Source organism: Somniosus microcephalus, chromosome 9 (assembly GCF_052327205.1).
Source record: "Somniosus microcephalus isolate GS21.2 chromosome 9, FLI_Smic_1.0, whole genome shotgun sequence".
In the NCBI taxonomy this organism is placed as follows: domain Eukaryota; kingdom Metazoa; phylum Chordata; class Chondrichthyes; order Squaliformes; family Somniosidae; genus Somniosus; species Somniosus microcephalus.
The window spans coordinates 206,855,159-206,874,222 of record NC_140995.1 but is presented as its reverse complement, the minus strand read 5'-3'; the positions used below and the strand labels follow the sequence as shown (position 1 = coordinate 206,874,222).

Below are 19,064 nucleotides of genomic sequence, written 5' to 3'. Positions count from 1 at the left end.
AGGACATTTTGATCACCTCAGGCCATTTTGAATGCGCATCCACTGCTATTAAGAACATTGAGTCCATGAATGGACCAGCAAAATCAATATGTACCCGTTGCCATGGAGAGGAGGGCCACTCCCATGGGTGTAAAGGGGCATGTGGTGGTGCGTTTTGGACCTTCTGGCATCCTGAGCAGCTCTTTGTTAGGTCCTCGATTTGTTGATCGATCCCCGGCCACCACACATAAGCCCTAGCAAGGCCTTTCATTTTCACCCCTCCCAGATGGCCTTCGTGAAACTCATTGAGCACTCTCTCCCTTAACTTGGGTGGAATTACCACTCGGGATCCACACATCACTGTCCCCTGGCATACTGACAGCTGTTCTCTTCTGGATGAGAATGCTGGCAACAGTGAGTCGCCATGTGTTGGCCATCCCTTCACCGTTAAGTCATATACCCGAGACAGTGTCGGATCATTTCAGGTCTCCTTCTCTATATCCGCGTTAGTTACTGGCAAGCGTTCAATTATCGACGAATAAAATATTTCAACAGGGTCCACTGCAGGTGCTTCCTCCACAGTAGGCAGTGGCAGGCGTGATAGCCCATCAGCGTTTCCATGCTGTTTCGTGCCCTTATACTCTATTTCATATTGGTTCGCCCCTAGAAAAAGGGATCATCTTTGTAGCCGTTGTGCAGTCATCACCGGAACGCCCTTCTTTGGATTAAAGATGGAGACAAGTGGTTGGTGGTCAGTCAGCAAGATGAACTTCTGCCCATGCAGATAGTGGTTGAATTTTTTTACTCCCCACACTAGGCTGAGGGCCTCCCTGTCAATCTGGGCGTAGTTGCGTTCAGCTGAGGTTAGTGACCGAGACGCAAAGGCTACTGGCCTCTCCAACCCATCTGGGAATTTGTGCGACAGCACCGCTCCAATACCATAGGGTGATGCATCACACGCCAACCGAATTGGTAGTGCTGGGTTGAAATGGGCCAATACCTCTTTTGATGTGATCAATTCTTTGCACTTCTGGAAAGCTCGTTTACATTCGTCATTCCACTTCCATGGTACCCCCGTCTGCAGTAGGGTGTTCAGTGGGTGTAATACTGTAGACAAATTTGGTAAGAACTTATGGTAATAGTTCACCAGTCCGAGGAACGACCTCAGTTGTGACACATTTTCCGGTGCCGGAGCCTTGACTACTGCCTCAATCTTTTCAGGGGACTTATGTAACCCCTCTTCATCAATAACGTGGCCACAATACGAGATCTGCTTCTGGAAAAACTCGCATTTGTGGCGATTAGCTCGTAGCCCATATCCCTTCAATCTAGTGAGCACCTGCTCCAGGTTGACGAGGTGATCACTGTCATTTTTGCCCGTGACCAGGATGTTGTCCAAATAACACTGGGTCCCTGGAATCCCTTGCAGGACTTGATCCATTGCCCTTTGCCAAATAGCCGGAGCCGATGCTACCCCGAACACCAGCCGGTTATATTGGTAGAGACCTTTGTGAGTGTTGATCGTGAGGAATTGTTTTGAGGCTTCTTCTACCTCCATTTGCAGGTACGCCTGGGCCAGATCAATCTTCGTGAAGCGTTTTCCTCCAGATAGTGAGGCAAAAATATCTTCTATCCGCGGAAGCGGATATTGTACCGTGTGAAGGACTGGGTTCACTGTCACCTTGAAGTCCCCACAGATGCGAACTTTCTTTTGTTCCCCAGGCGTATTACTCAACGACCTCTTCATTACAGGAACGATGGGTGTAGCCCACTCACTCGAGTCCACTTTGGACAGTACTCCTGAACGTTCCAACCCTTCCAGCTCTGCTTCGACGGCTGGGCGGATCGCATAAGGCACCGGTCTGGCCTTAAAAAACTTTGGGCTTGCATTTTCCTCTATTTTAATCGTCGCTGTTATGCCTTTTAGTGTTCCGAGTCCCTCCTGGAACACTTCTTGTGCGTCAGTTAGCATTTTTGACAGTCGTCCAGGTGTGGCGTCGTCATCCTTTTTGGCCTCTACCGTCAGTGCCTGTATGGAATGCCAATCTAATTGTATCTTCCGGATCCATTCACGTCCTAGTAGTGGTGGTCCTCCATCTGGCAATACATATAGGTCCATTTTTGGTATTTCCTGGCCGTTGTATATCACGTTCACCCTTATTTTTCCTTTGGGGTGGACTTTTTCCCCCGTGTACGTCTTCAAGACAATCTCTGTAGCTCTCAAGGGTATATGTGAGAATAGCCGCTTGTAGTCCCTTCGGTTTATGACTGTTAGGGCTGATCCTGTGTCCAATTCCATTTTCACTTGGACTCCGTCTATCTTGAGCGTGACCCAGATAGTCTGGTGATCCTCCATTTTGATTACATTATGTAGTTTCAGACAACCCAGCTCCTTGCTTCTGGAATCTGTGTCACTTTTCTGTTCGTCTGAACTACTCTCCGTCATCTTATGTACCTTTTTGCACTTCTCCTGTGGAGATTTCTTGCTGCTGGTTTTCTTCCCCGACCTGCAGACTCTTGCTATGTGTCCTCCTTTTCCACACTGTCTGCACACTTGGTCCTTGAACCAGCAATCCTTCTGGTCGTGTGTTGTTTTGCCGCAGCGGTAACACTTCCCTGCTCCATATGACATTTCATTGGTGCCATATTCTTGCGGTCTCCGCTGTATCTCCGCAGCGCCCCGTGCGGCTGCTTCGTGTGATACTGCCATGCTGAAAGCCTTGTCCAGCGTAAGATCCTTTTCTGATAGAAGCCGTTTCTGGGTTCCTTCATTTTGAAGCCCACACACAAACTTGTCCCTTAACGTATCTGCTAGTCCCATTCCAAACTGGCAGTGTTTCGATAGCTTGCGCAGTTCCGTTAAATACTCAGCATTACTTTTGTCTTTATGCTGGTTCCTTTTGTGAAACTTAAATCTTTCTGCTATCAGCAGCGGTGTGGGGTTTAAGTGGTCCTGTAAGATATTGACAATCTCTTCAAAGCTTTTCTCCATTGGTTTAGCTGGGGTAATTAAATTCCGCAATAGGCCGTACGTTCTCGCGCCCATCAAATTCAATAATACCGACGCCTTCTTTTCATCGGCCACCTCATTTGCCTTGCAGTACACTTCAATTCTTTCCACATACGTGGTCCAGTCTTCTATTTCGTTGTCGAAAGCAGTGATGCTGCCACTCTTCGGCATCTTGGGTGGTTTAAAATGGCGCCTCCCGCGCTTTTCCTTCTTCCCCAATGGATTAAAATGGCGCCTCCCGCGCTTTTTCTTCTTCCCCCTGCTGCCAATGCTGCTCCTAGCGTTCTAACTAGTAATGGCGGCGCCCCGCGGCTTTCTGCGCGTCTCTCTTTTGTTAATTCATTTTCTTAGTTTTATTCTTCTTCGACGCTGTCCACTGCGTGTCTCTTTTCCTTCCCCTTTTTTATTTTCTTTAACGCTGCCCGACTCTTGAGCACCGACTCTTGACCCTGTGCGCTCCACCCTCTCTCTCTCTTTTTCTTCCCGACGACGCTGCTCGGCCCCCTTGCAGAGCCGCTCGATCGAGCTCTAGCCCGCCGCAGTCTGGGAGGGGTCAGCGCACTACCTGCTACCAGCCCGATTTGCTGGGACACCTTGACTGGAGAACCAAGCCCAGCTCTCCACAGCTTCCCCTGCGATTCTCTGAACTCCGATGGATCACTGGGCAGTTGCCCACGGTCGACGCCCGTTGCTCTGGCTTCGACCTCCAAGAAGCTTCTTTTCAGGGATGGATCCCCGTGAGGTGATGCAGTACTGCAGGTGAGTTTGAACCTGCTCGTCGCCACTGTAGTGTCCACGCATCAATAACACACGGACTGCAGGAGAACGGTAATAACAGGTGTTTACTGAACAGAGGGTATGCTGGAACTGAAAGTACAGAAGCCTGCTACGGCTTTATATACAGGTGTGGTCACTGCCGGTACTACAGTATAAAAGCAGTTCTCTCTTAAAGGTACATACACAACAAGGAGAACTGCAACAAATTACAGGAAGACATTAATAAACTTGCAGAATGGGCATATAAACGTGAGGTATTACATTTTGGTAGGAAGAATAGGGAGGTCACTTATTACTTGGAGGATGCGAGTCTGGGTGGGGTAGAGGAGCAAAGGGATCTTGGAGTACAATTACACAAATCACTCAAAGTAGCGATACAGGTTAACAAGGCCATAAAAACGCAAACCAGGCACTAGGATTTATTTCTAGAGGGATAGAATTGAAAAGTTGTGAAGTTATGCTAAACTTGTATCGAACCTTGGTGTGACTACACTTGGAGTAATGTGTACAATTCTGGTCGCCATATTATAAAAAGGATTTAGAGGCACTGGAGAGGGTGCAGAGAAGATTTACAAGGATGATACCAGAAATGTGAGGGTATACCTATCAGGAAAGGATGAACAGGCTGGGTCTCTTTTTACTTGAGAAGGCTGAGGGTGACCTAATTGAGGTCTTTCAAATTATGAAAGGTTTTGATAGAGTAGATACAGAGAGAGCGTTTCCACTTGTGGGGAAGAGCATAACTAGAAGCCATCACTATAACATAGTCACCAAGAAACCAAATAGGGAATTCAGAAGAAACTTCTTTACCCAAAGAGTGGTGAGAATGTAGAACTCGCAACCACAGGGAGTGGTTGAGACGAATAGTATAGATGCATTTAAGGGGAGGCTAGATAAGCATATGAAGGAGCACGGAATAGAGGGTTATGCTGATAGAGTTAGATGAGGAAAGACGTGAGGAGGCTCGAGTGGAGCATAAACGCTGGCATGGACTGGTTGGGCCGAATGGCCTGTTTCTGTGCCGTATATCCTATGTAATCCTATGTATTTTGGAGCATAAACACTGGCATAGAGCAGATGGGTTGAATGGCCTGTTTCTGTGCTGTGTATTCTAGGGGAGCAATTTTCCCAGCCCTGAGGAGGCGGGTTTGGAGGCGGGACAGTTGACAAAATGGCAAAAACTGATTGCGGGTTCAGAACCCGCCTCCAACCCGCCTCCGCGCAATTTTGCCGGATGCAGTTTTGATGGGTGTGATTCGGTCCCGCCTCCAGCAGTCCAGACCCTTAAATAGTAGTTAAGGCCTCTATAATCCTATTTTAACAGGCCCTCGTTATTTTCCCACATTTTCAGCGTGTTCCACGGCCCTCCTAACCCACGCCAGCTAAACTTGGCAGGTTGATGAGTGGTTGGCCTCCTCATAGCTACAGCTCCACCATTAAAACGGAGCTTTCATCAGGGATTAGTTGCACGTGGCAGAACTTTGGTTCAAAAGGTCTTTCAGCAGTTTTAGCAGACCTACCGAAGTCGGAGGTACTGCATCTTCTGTCTCTCAACTGTGGGACCTCCTTGGAAGACCCTCTCCCCGCTTGGACTGAGCGCTTCCCCAACGGAGGTATCTCCCAGCAGCATGGGAACCATTTATTTCCTTTCACCATGGAGCTCAGATTCGGATGAGGAGCAGCCACGGCAGCAGCAAAACAAGGCAGCTCAGCAGCAACAGCAGCAGGAGCCCCAACCTCCTGCTCAGCCACCTGATGCTGCACAGGGCAGAAAGCGCCAGCGCATCGAAACACCTCACCACAGGAGATACCCCCCTCTCAGGGTTTACAGACAGAGGATGAGCTACCTCAACATGAGTGAGCAGCAATGCCAAAGGAGGCTGAGACTTTTGCGAGAGGTTGTCCGAGACATCTGCGCACTGCTGCACCAACACCTGGAGCCCAGAGGAGCGGGTGGAAACCCCTTACCAGTGGCTGTCAAAGTCACCACCACACTCAACTATTTTGCCTCAGGCTCCTTCCAGGGATCATCAGCAAACATCAGCGACATCTCCCAGTCGGCCGGCCACAGTTGCATCAGGCAGGTTACCGATGCCCTTTTTGCAAAGGCCCACAATGACATCCACTTCTCAAGGGATCAAGCAAGTGTCACCGTGCGTTCAGTTGGCTTTACAAATATGACAGGTTTGCCAATGGTGCAGGGCGTCATAGACTGCACACATGTGACCCTTAGGGCACCCCATCACAGCCCAGCTATCTTTGTCAACCGCAAGGGCTTCCACTCCCTCAACGTATAGCTGGTGTGTAACCACAAGAAGAAGATTTTGCATGTTTCCGCCAAGTTCTGTGGTAGTTGCCATGACTCTTTCATCCTGCAGAACTCTAGTGTTCCTCCGCTCTTCAATCCACCAAACCACCTTAACGGATGGCTCCTTGGTGACAAGGGCTACCCCCTGAAGAAGTAGTTAATGACACCGATCAGGAGGCCAGCTAACGAAGCTGAAGAGCGCTACAACGCCAGTCACACTTCGACCAGGTCCATCATCGAGCAAACCATTGGCTTGTTGAAGATGCGATTCCGATGCCTTGACAGATCAGGCGGAGCCCTGCAGTATTCAGCAGCCAGGGTCTCCAGAATGGTCGTGGCCTGCTGTGCACTGCACAACATGGCACAGCGTCGTGGCTTGCAGCTTCCTGATGAACAAGTGGTTCAGTTCATAGCCTCCTCAGATGAGGAGGAGGATCAGGAGAAGGAGGAGGAGCAGGAGGAGGACCGAGCGCCGGCCTATCGACCAGCAGCAGCGGCAGCACACGAGCACATGGCTGCCCGTGATGCAAGGCATGCACTTATCCTGGCCAGGTTTGCATAGGTTGCCCATGTTGGCACGTGTCCTTGGCTCCATCTTAAGACATGATAGACAATGGACATGACTCTCTGGCCTCCTTTCACTCTGGCCACCAACCTGACCACGCAAGTGTCGCGGAGCCTGCAATGTGGAGCTGCCTAAGGTGAAATAATAGATGCCATCAAGCCAACAGTTTGCCCTCAAATCGTTTTTTTACTTTCCAACAGGGATGGCATTTCATCAATACACATAAACATTCACCTAAGTGGCTCCCCCTGTGATTAATGGTGCTTTATTTTTCTCTTATGCGTGCTCCTACATGGTGCTCCCACTGTGGCTTCAGCAGAAGCGGAGGCCCCTTGCTCACTTTGATGCTGCTCCTGCTTCAACACCTTTGGCGGGCGTCCTCTGGGTTTACGAGCCTGTGAGGGCTTGCCAAATGTCTGCTCCTCCTGTGGCAGTGCAGGGGCTGAGACGCCCATCTCAGTTGGGTGGGGACTCTGGTGGGTCTCTGACCGAGGGCTACGCAGTGGCATGGAAGTGTGAGCGCTTGGAGAGGAGCCCCAACTTCCTTGTTGTCTGCCACCAACTTCCCTCTCATGGGTCAGGTCCACCTCAGCGCTTGCAAGTGGCTTGAGAGCACCTTGCTACACATCAGGGGGACCATGGGGACCTGTATCTGCACTGGCAGTCCTACTCAAAAGGACTTCCATGAAGCTCTGGTTTCTCTGTTCAATAGCTGCCCATCACTCTTCCGGAGATGTCAGTCTATTCTGAACATTCACCATGTTTTCCTTACTCTGGCGACTTATTGCCTCCATGGCCATAGCCAGCCTTTCCACGGAGGTTGCCATCCTTTCTGTGGTGCTGCGTATATGCGCCATTGCCTCCCCAGTGGCACTGCTCAGGTTAGAGTTGGACTCCTCCATCCTTTCCACACTTGCAGTGACCCTGGATCAAGACCTGTCAGAGACTCCTGCACCTGCTCCTGGAGTTCCAGCACCACTCTATTTCTGGATGGACCCTGAGGCACAGTGTCCACATGCAGCGGAGCGGAGCTAGGAGAGTCATGCGCCCTCCGACGAGGACTCTCCACTGCTGTCCCTGTCTCCACCACCTGCTGATGCTCACCTATGAGATGTGATAGAAACGGTGACAACACTAATCTATGTCCTGAAGGTCCCACCGAGGTGTGCGTATCTGTGCTGGTGCTGGGTGCGCTTAATTCTGCTGACGCTGCGTCCTCAGAGGTTGCAGGTTCCCCTGAGGAGTCTTGCTGCTCAGCCTCTTCCTCCTGGACATTGGGGTGGGGGGCTCTGTGGATGGTCCTGTGGGGTAGTAAAGGCATGGGTTAGACATTTGATGGAAGTGTGGCATGCAGATGCAATAGTGCAGATGCTCAAGTGGCATTTTAATCATGTACACCAGCAGCCATTTCAGTCACTCAAGCAGTGTAAATGAGAGAGAGGTAAAACTATTCTGTCACCAGCTTGCTCTGCCCCCCCAATGTCTGTCCGTCCCCCACTTCCACCTCCACCTCTGCGCCGGTGATGTCCAGGGCCGCCTCTTCAGCCTGGGTGAGATGGGCTAGGGAAGGTGGACCTCCTCCTGTCTTCGCCCTTTCCCGTCTAATATGGGCTCTCTTTTCCTGCAGTGAGTGAGAATGATGGAGTGAGTGTAGAGAGTCCAGAGCATAGATGCTTAGAAGGAGACAAAGATGGAGTGAGGATCCATGTCCAAGGGCCCTCCCTGTGCGTTGTTAGTCGTTGTCATTGCATAACATTGAAAGGGAGTGTGAGGGCAGCATAGTCAAATAGCCAAGTGATTGGGTTCATAGAGTGAGAGGGATGGTGAAGAGTGCAAGGGTTGTAAGGGTAAAGTGGGATGTGTAGGAGGAGGTTGACAATGCAGAGTGCTGGTGATGAGAGGAGAAGGGGAGCAGAAGGAGCATCAAGCTGAAGGTATACTCACTTTGCCTGATCTTACAAGGTCATTGAACCTTTTACGACACTGCATCCATATTCTGCTGCACACCGATCTGGAGGTGATCTCCCTTGCCAGCTGCACCCAGACAGCCTTGGTTTCTTCGGGAGGCCTCTTCCTCCCAGATGAGGGGAAGAGCACCTCCCTGCTGGCTCTCACCCCCTCAACCAACATTCCCAGCGCCTCATCTGAGAACCTCATGGGAGGCCCTTGCCTTGGAATTGGCCATTGTAATTTCTTTAAAAATGTTGGAGGTGGTGCAGCATCGACAAAAATCCAGTGAAATGAGCCAAAGCAGCAAGCAGCCCTTAAATGAGGCTGGATAAGTGATGTCAGCAGAGGCGAGTTTCAGTCCCAAAACACAGGGCAACCCACACCTCTGAAATCAACTGGCAAATTAGGAGAAAATCGCAATTTTTTCCCACCTCTCAGTGGAGGCGAGTTTGGAACCCACCCAAACCGAAACCCGCCTCCATTGGGAAAATGTAATTTCCTGACCTGCTTGGGACTATAATCCTGAACTGTACCAAGCTGGATGGGGATATTTTCCTCCTCATTGGCTTGGCTTGGAGACCACTGGTCCCTTTTTGTAGTTATTAGCTGTCCTCTTCTGCCATTGATACAATTATAGATATGCACAATATAGCTTTTATCATGTATCTGAGGAAGGTGTGTATTTTTTTCTTGTAAAGCATTGTAGATTCCTGTTTATGCTCTTTGCACATATTTTTATGCAAAAACAAAATCTGAAAAACAGTAATTTAAAAAAAGCTCTTGGTGCTTTCCATGTTGAGGAATGGGATAGGACATAGTATGACACAAAGGAGGAAAAGAACAACAAAATACAGTACTAGATTTAAAATTGTGAAAATATTAAAATGTACTCATGTTTACAACTCCAAAAGAAATCCAGTACGTTAAGGTGACATTTGAAAAAACTGCATTTTCATGAAGATAATTGTAACAACAGCTATTGCATGTAAAGCTTCACTGTTGTGCAGGGAAGATACAATTAGTGGCAAGCTGGTTAACAGTCAAAAAGAATTACAAAACGTGTTTTATTTATTTCAGATATATTAATTGGATTTAATAGAGCTGTTGTAAAAGGATGACATTTTGACCATTCAGTATGTGGATGGTATGGTTTTGAGTCTGCCAGAAGGGACATTTTGTTATCCCACAGCAGTAGTGCATACACAGTAATTGCAGGACAGTTGCATAGTCACCAGATGTAGTACCAATGGCAACATACAAATAATATGACACGTAACTAGTATGTCACGAGAAGGTAACAATTGAGGGGTTCAGCTGATGTCATAAGAACAGAGTTCAAGCAGTTTATCTATGGCCCCATCAATCTTGAACACGTTATAATTTATAGCATTTTTAAACAATATACGTCACCTTTTTGAAAATTGATAGCAGAACCAAAAAGTAAGCTCCTAGCTGGCTTGCAATGTGTCACATGATTCAAACTGCACTGATTTTGTACCATGTTACTCAGACTCTTGTGAATGTTAGAGGGAATAATATACTTTGTAGATATTATATCCATATCATCTTGGCACATATTGCACAATTGTGTTTTTTTTGCAAGATAAAGACTGGGAAGATATCCGCAAAATGCCTGAATACCCAACTCTGCAGAAAGACTTCAGGAGAACAACGTAAGTTTTGAAGCTCCCACAAGTTTCTGATTCTGGTATCTGGGATGGGTATTGTACAATAGTGACATGCTGAAGGTACATTCACACCACTCACTGAGTGCTGCATTTCCTATTTTCTTCAGTGGGAAGCAGATTATTGTTTCTGGAGCTGCTTTTGGTGGGGGGGGAGGCGGGTGGCGGGGGGCATCAGAAATTTCAACTTGTTTTTGCTGAACAGATTTTACAAAATCCATGATGCAGCAAAAATATGAGCAGTTGCTATGGAACGTTGCTTCCCATGCATGAAATTCCAGAAAATTATCCAAAACACATTCTGCTAAAGCGTGTTTGTAATCCTCTGCCATTCTGAAGAAATTAAACTCCTTTGATATTTTCAATGGAAAATTTGTCACTTTCCCCACAGGCAATCTACTTCTCCATGCTGGAAATGCCATTTTTGTAAATAATTAGCATATGGCTTTATCAGCAATTACCTGTCCAGTGACACTGGACAACAGGAATCTCCCGCTTTGCACACACAATACTATTTCATTTTTAAGGTACAGTAATGTGGTTATGATACTAGACTTAGCTACCATGGCAAGTTGTGAAACTGAGTTCAATAAATCTGCTAATTTGTCAGCTGGCACCAGAGAAAATGACTATGAAATCCAACTGGTTCACTTCATGCCTTTCAGGGAAGGGAACACTCTTATCCAGTCTGGCATAAATGTAACTCCAGTCCCACACTGAAATGTCCTAGCAAAATAATTGCTATCCCAACACCACCTTCTCAGGACAGCTAGGAATGGGCAATAAACAGAGTCTGCTACATCACCCACATTCTGAGAATAACATTTTTTAAAATAAGCACTCTTTTGTTTATGTCTCTGCCTTCCCATCCACACAGAAGAATATCAGACTAATTCTTTCACTCCATCAAATTGCTAAACTTTTTTTTTAGAAATTTCTTTATGACTGGAGCCATTGTAATTTTTTTTCATCAGAACTCAGGGCAGTGTCCTAGGCCCAACCATCTTCAGCTGCTTCATCAATGACCTTCCCTCCATCATAACATCAGATGTGGGGATGTTTGCTGATGATTGCACAGTGTTCAGTTCCATTTGCATCTCCTCAGATAATGAAGCAGTCCATGCCCGAATGCAGCAAGACCTGGACAATATTCAGGCTTGGGCTGATAAGTGGCAAGTTACATTTGTGCCACGCAAATGCCAGACAATGACTATCGCCAACAAGCGAGAGTCTAACCACCGCCCCGTGACATTCAACAGCATTACCATCGCTGAATCCCCCACCATCAACATCCTGGGGGTCACCATTGACCAGAAACTTAACTGGACCAGGCACATAAATACTGTGGCTACAAGAGCAGGTCAGAGGCTAGGTATTCTGCGGCGAGTGTCTCACCTCCTGACTCCCCAAAGCCTTTCCACCATCTACAAGGCACAAGTCAGGAGTGTGATGGAATACTCTCCACTTGCCTGGATGAGTGCAGCTCCAACAACACTCAAGAAGCTCGACACTATCCAGGACAAAGCAGCCCGCTTGATTGGCACCCCATCCACCACCTTAAACATTCACTTCCTCCACCACCGGCACACCGTGGCTGCAGTGTGTACCATCTACAAGATGCACTGCAGCAATTCACCAAGGCTTCTTCGGCAGCACCTCCCAAACCCACGACCTCTTCCACCTAGGACAAGGGCAGCAGGCGCATGGGAACACCATCACCTCCAAGTTCCCCTCCAAGTCACACACCATCCTGACTTGGAAATATATTGTTGTTCCTTCATCGTCGCTGGGTCAAAATCCTGGAACTCCCTCCCTAACAGCACTATGAGAGTATCTTCACCACACGGACTGCAGCGGTTCAAGAAGGCGGCTCACCACCACCTTCTCTAGGGATGGGCAATAAATGCTGGCCTTGCCAGTGACGCCCACATCCCAGGAACTAATAAAAAAAAGAACTGTGCTGGGAGTAACAGCAAATAACAATCAATAAGGAAAGATATTTGTGTGTTATTTTATTTTCTGTTCCTCTCCTTTGGTCTCCCCAGGCCATACACTATACCCTGACTGCGAGGGAGGGCAGGCTATTTTGGCTCTTAAGCAGCTTAGAAAAGTGTGAGTGTGCATCAGGTTTCTCATCTGATTGTTTTTGGCTTGCTGGTGATGTCACTCGCATGGTGAAGAACAGTAAATAATGTAATGAAATCAATATTTGATTAGCAAATCGTGTACACTAAATATTGTCATGTCCAATTGGAGTTAAATAGGTAAGAAAGTCTAACTTGTTGATCTTCTCTTGTATTCAGCTATGCTAACAGCAGCCTCATTAAATATATGGAGAAACACAAAGTCAAGCCTGACAGTAAAGTATTTCTTCTGGTGAGTTTTGTCCTCAAGCTTTTTGCAAAGAATTGCTCGAAAGGATCCTTGTAATCAAGTTAGAAGGATTTTTTCCAAACAATATAGTGAATAGGTGGAACCAACTACTAGAAAAGCAGTTAATTCTGGGTCAATTCACACTTTTAAAATGGAACTAAATCAATATCTGTATAGAAAAGATATTCCAGGGTTTCCGGAGCACTTCTGTCAAAATTATGGTGGACGAGTGGGAGAACCCTGCAGAAGTTCCTTCTTTAATTGACCTTTCATTCACATGGGGATTCGGAAGAGCGCATAGAGATCAGGGAACCGAAATTCCTCGATAACTGTGGCAGAGCAAGAATTTTTGCCCCACCAGCAAACTTTGAGCCTGACCCCGGCAGAATATCTGGGATCATGGCGGTGTCTGGTAAATAACATAAACCAGGCAGGCATCCACGACAATATGTGAGCATCTTGAGTTCCCGCTGGAGGTAGGGGAGGAGAGGATGGCAAAGTACTAGAAAGCTACTAGCTGGAGAAGCCGGCATGACCGGCTAAAATTCCCAACAGTGGAAATCAATGCCCTTTATAAGAAGGATGACTTTATTGTGGCTGCCTGCAACCTTCTGTAGTGTTTCAGGCCTTGGACATTCCTGTGGGCCCCACTTCTACCTCTCCATGACCAGATGCCAGCATCTTGCTGGTGTCCAGGTCACACAGAGCAAAGGAGGGAGAAGCAGCAGGAATTGCCGCAATTGACACCACCCTACTAGCTCCACCTTGTTCTTGATGTTAGGCCACCAATAGGGCAGACAGAACTTCAGCCCACCTACCCCCTGTCTCCAACAAGAATTCCCATATGTTGCTCTGAAGGCAGAGACCCCGCATTTCTGGATTCCGCCCAATCTCCTATCCCCGCGATCTTAGCCAACCCCTTTTATAACAGAATTCCACCTCAAGCCCTGAATAAATTCAGGGCCCTTGAGTGGGTAGAGCGGGATGAATCCACAATTCAGGTAGGTAGGCATGCATGGATTGAGAAGGAGAAGCTTTAATGGGCGGGCCAAATGGTCTTTCCTTGTTTCAAGTTTTCCAATATAATTGCTTCCAGCTTGTGACCTAGAAATTCCTACACATAAACAGGAACCAGCTGGGTGATGTTGTAATTTTCAGAACAAGAATGTTTTTGAATAACTTCAAAGATACAAGATTTTGATAGCCAGTACTTCCAGAAGACAATGCCTCCTTATCCCTGTGAGTCCTAAAATACTTTTAAACCTTTTAGATGACAGAATTATTTAACTTGGTACAACGTCCACAAGTTCAAATTTCTCTACACTTCTAACTGATTGTTATAAATTAAGATTGAAGAATTGTTATAAATTAGAATTAGGAAAATGTGCAAAACTAAAGAACAAGGGAACTGGGTGGTTAGCACATCATAGTATCAAAGAAATGTACAGCACAGAAGGAGGACATTTAGCCCATCATGTCTGTGCCGGCCGACAAAACTATCCAGTCTAATCCCACTTTCCAGCACTTGGTCCATATCCTTGCAGGTTAAGGCATTTCACGTGCATATCCAAGTTCTTTTTAAATGTGATGAGGGTTTCTGCCTCTACCACCCTTTCAGGCAGTGAGTTCCAGACCCCCACCACCCTCTGGGTGAAAAAATTTCTCCTCAACTCCTCTCTAATCTTTCTACCAATAACCCCTTGGTTATTGACCTCTCTGCTAAGGGGGATAGGTCCTTCCTATCCACTTATCTAGGCCCCTCATAATTTTATACATCTCAATTAAATCTCCCCTCAACCTCCTCTGTTCCAATTAAAACAACCCCAGCCTATCCAATCTTTCCACATAGCTAAAATTCCCCAGCCCAGGCAACATCCTCGTAAATCTCCTCTGCACCCTCTATCGTGCAATCACATCTTTCCTGTAATGTGGTGACCAGAACTGTACACAGTACTCTAGCTGTGTTGTAACTAGTGTTTTATATAGTTCCAGCATATCCTCCCTGCTCTTATATTCTATGCCTCGGTTAATAAAGGAAAGTATCCCATATGCCTTCTTACCCACCTTATCTACCTGTCCTGCTACCTTCAGGGATCTGTGAACATGCAGTCCAAGATCTCTCTGATCACTGCACTTCTCAGTGTCCTACCATTTATTGTGTATTCTCTTGCCTTATTAGCCCTCCCCAAATGCATTACCTCACACTTCTCCGGATTGAATTCCATTTGCCACTTTTCTGCCCACCTGACCAGTCCATTGATATGTTCCTGCAGTCTACAGCTATCTAGCTCACTCTCAACCACACGGCCCATTTTTGTATCATCTGCAAACTTCTTAATCATGCCCCCTACATTGAAGTCTAAATCGTTGATATATACCACTAAAAGCAAGGGACCTAGTTACTGAGCCCTGTGGAACCCCACTGGAAACAGCTTTCCAGTCACAAAAACACCTATCGACCATTACCCTCTGCTTCCTGCCACTGAGCAAATTATGGATCCAACTTACCACTTTCCCTTGGATCCCATGGGATTTTACTTTTTTGACCAACCTGCCATGTGGGACCTTGTCAAAAGTCTTGATAAAATCCATGTCAACTATATCAAATGTACTACCCTCATCGACCCTCCTCGTTGCCTCCTCAAAAAATTCAGTCAAGTTAATCAGACATGACCTTCCCTTAACAAATCTATGCTGACTGTCCTTGATTAATCCGTGACTTTCTAAATGAAGATTTATCCTGTCCCTCAGAATTTTTTCCAATAATTTTCCCACCACTGAGTTTAGGCTGACTGGCCTATAATTACTCAGTCTATTCCTTTCTCCCTTTTTAAACAAAGGTGCAACATTAGTAGTCCTCTGGCACCATGCCTGTAGCCAGAAAGGATTGGAAAATGATGGTCAGAGCCTCCGCTATTTCCTTCCTTGCCTCTCTTAACAGCCTGGGATACGTTTCATCCGGGCCTGGCAATTTATCTACTTTCAAAGATGCTTAACTCCTTAATACTTCCTCTCTCACTATGTTTATCCCATCTAATATTTCACACCCTTCCTCCTTAACTACAATGTCTGCATCGTCCTTCTCTTTTGTGAAGACAGACGCAAAGTATTCATTAAGAACCATACCCACGTCTTCCGTCTCCACACACGGGTTATCTTTTTGGTCTCTAATAGGCCCTACTCTTTCTTTAGTTATCCTTTTGTTCTTTATGTATTTATAAAACATCTTTGGGTTTTCCTTGATTTTATTTGCCAATATTTTTTCATGCCCTCTCTTTGCTTTCCTAATTTCCTTTTCAATTTCACCCCTGCACTTTCTATTCTCCTTTTGGCATCCTGCAGTATTGAGCCGATGGTATCTGACAAAAGCTTCCCTTTTTTTCCTTATCCTACCCTGTATGTCCCTTGACATCCAGGGGCTATGGATTTGGGAGTCCCACCCTTTTTCTTTGTGGGAACATATTTGCTCTGCACTCTCACTATCTCCTCCTTGAACACCTCCCACTGCACTGACACTGATTTAACTTCAAAAAACTGTTTCCAGTCCACTTTTGTTAAATCACATCTCAGCTCAGTAAAATTGGCCTTTCCCCAATTGAGAACTTTTACACCTGGACTATCTTTGTCCTTTTCCATAACTACGCTATCCTTTAAATACTTAAGCAAAAATACACCTCCGTACTTGAATTTAAAAATATTTTTTAAATTTACCATGAGGCTGCTGCTCTCAATCAAGACATCACTTTCCTGCTGATTTGAAAACTAGATGCAGAAATATCATATTTTGTAACTTGATGCTTGCTCTGTGAAAGCAGTGAGCAATCAGTGTGTTATTTTTTGGAATAGAGAAGAATCTTTACTCTGTATCTAACTGATAATCTGCCTGATTTATAATGCTGTAATTGATCAGAGTTCTGATGAAAAATCATCAACCTGAAAGTTAACCCTACCTTCTTATCTCCATAGATGCTGCATGACCTGATGAGTGTTTCCAGCATTTTCTGCTTTTCTTCCATATTTTCAGCATCTGCAGCCTTTTGCTACCCCCCACCACCCCCCCCCCCACCACCCCTCGCACCCCTTAGCTTGAGCCTGGATGTTGTATTAGATGCAATCATTGTGGCTTTGAAATTGGTGCTTGCGTTTCTAGTCTCCTAACGCAACTATTAATAGATAGTTCTGGCAGTAGCTTACTGAAGACATAAGCCTTGAATTTTCGAGGCTCCACTGATAGAACGGAACCTCACTGGGAGCGAACATGAGTCATGAAATATGGTGCGCAGGCTAGGTGCCCTAGCTTTTCGGTGAAGAAAAATGCCACAATTATCAAGACTGTGGGTGACAAACACGACCGTTATTGTACTTACAAATTTTATTTAAATGAGTCCCACACTGGAACTTGCAGATTTCTCATTGGCTGTACACTCGCTCATTTCTAACTGGTGCTGCAGCATGTTGGCAGCCTGGCCGTGGAATTAAGCTTCTTAAAGGTAAGTATCAATTTTTGATTTCTGTTGGAAGATTTTTTTTTGTTTATTATTTTGCTTTATCTGCATTTTCATTGGAGACCAACCTGCAGGCCACTTGTACCATAGGGGATGAGGGTCATTATTTCCTTAAAATGTTATGCCATTGGACCGTTCCAAGCCATTGGTGATATAGGCCACAGATGCATCAAGCAAGTGACATGGGTTTTGTTTTCAAGGGGCAACATATTCATCACTCTGGAAAGGAGGTGGCGGCATCGGCTCAACAGGATATAGAGTTTTCCTGGCTGTCGAAGTTTCCAAGAGCGCAGATCATCCTCAGATAGCACCCAAGTACTGTACAGAGCCTGGTGCCACTTCCGGACAGGCAAGGTGCACTGCTTTCTTCTGGGGAAAGTGCCCTGGAATGCCAAACAGGGCAACCATCCCTCACCCATCTCATGCAGCAGCATGTCTACTTTGCCAATCATCAAACAGGAGCATCGAGTGCTATGCTACGCCATCACTTATATATGGACTGTGTTTTGTGCCTCTGCATTGGGTTTCTTTTCTCTTCATTTTTGCCTGGCAGTTGTTTCTCCCTGCTGCTGCCCACTCCCACCCCCCATTTCCCCTCCATTTCCCTTCCCCTCCATTACTCCTCTCCCCAATTACCACTCCCAAAGGCTGACAAATCTTTAGAATATACTTTTACATTTTTCTGAAGTGTGAAAATAATATTTGCCCCAGCATGCAGCCTTAAGGGAGCTCATCTTTGAAATTTGAGCTGCTACCCAGATTTTCCACAAGTCCCATTAGGTTAGCTGCTGATGCAAATCCAAAGCAGTGTTGGAATTTATGCTAATTATTAATGACTTGACACCACAGAATTGTGTGCACTCAGCTCAGTTTTTTTCATTTGCACAGGGAACTATGCATTTCTGCACATTTTGCCATGGCATAAGATTGGATCTATCAAGTAGAGTGTAAACCAGCAGAATAAACTAAACTCAAAATGCATTTATATTTGTTGCTCAAGTCTAATTGTAGCTGATCAGGTTTCATGAATACTGAGTTAAATCTAAACAATAAGGTACTATTAACAATAACAGGAACATGCTAGAAATACACATTTTTAAAAAGGGCGAGAAAATCCAGATTCTCCATTCCAACCCTACAAAGATTCTTGCTTATCTTTCAGTTTTCAGTTCTGACAGAGGGTATGTTTGGAATGCTAACCTGCCTTTCAGCATATTTGGTGGGTTTTTTTCAGATTTCTAACATTTGTAGCTTCCCCGCCCCTTTTTATTAATAAGGTGATTGTACTGGTTAATTATCTTTTCTTCATTTCATAGCACTGAATCTTTCCACATGGAAATGGTCTAAACTGCAGTTTTCAAACTTTTCTTTGGGAGGAGGAAACACGTGGAAATGTTGCCACACACCCAGGGACACCCTGCCAGTATTGACTTGTATTCAAGGACCCTGTCCTCATTTTCAAAAGACAGTCTTATCTGCCTAAAAGAAAACTGCTGTCATTTGCAGAAAATGTTTCTTGTTATTAGTATACAGCTATAGAATAACATTTTAGCCGATCAACAAAGAAGAAACATGACAGCAGAGGGACAGAAATCTGATTTACCTTGTGGACCCCATGAATTTCCTCACAGACCCATTAGAGTGCAGGGATCCTCGTTTGGAAACCTTGCCTTCGAATTGTCACATTTTTATGAGCGACACTGACAAGGCTGCACTTATTACTCAACCTCTCCTGCTCTGAGAAGCTGGTTGTGGCCTTCTTGAACGTCTGTGGTTCTGTTGGATATGGTGTCATGTACAAGAACTGAAATGGTGCAGTTTAGCACATGTTTGAGTTGGTATACTGCAAGTGTTTAGGTTGAGTCCCTACTCTTTAGAAACAATTTAGCACAATTTAGCAACTGCTAATCTG

The 19,064-nt window shown here is 45.9% G+C and overlaps 1 protein-coding gene across 1 annotated transcript in view; it reads left to right on the top strand.

Annotated features, from left to right (window-relative positions):
• Positions 1–19,064, top strand: part of cdk19 (cyclin dependent kinase 19) — a 351,351-nt gene that overhangs the window by 245,810 nt on the left and 86,477 nt on the right. The window contains exons 8-9 of the mRNA XM_085997816.1: positions 10,193–10,262; positions 12,578–12,650. Coding sequence (XP_085853942.1) covers positions 10,193–10,262; positions 12,578–12,650 — 143 coding nt within the window. The remainder of the gene's footprint in view (positions 1–10,192; positions 10,263–12,577; positions 12,651–19,064) is intronic.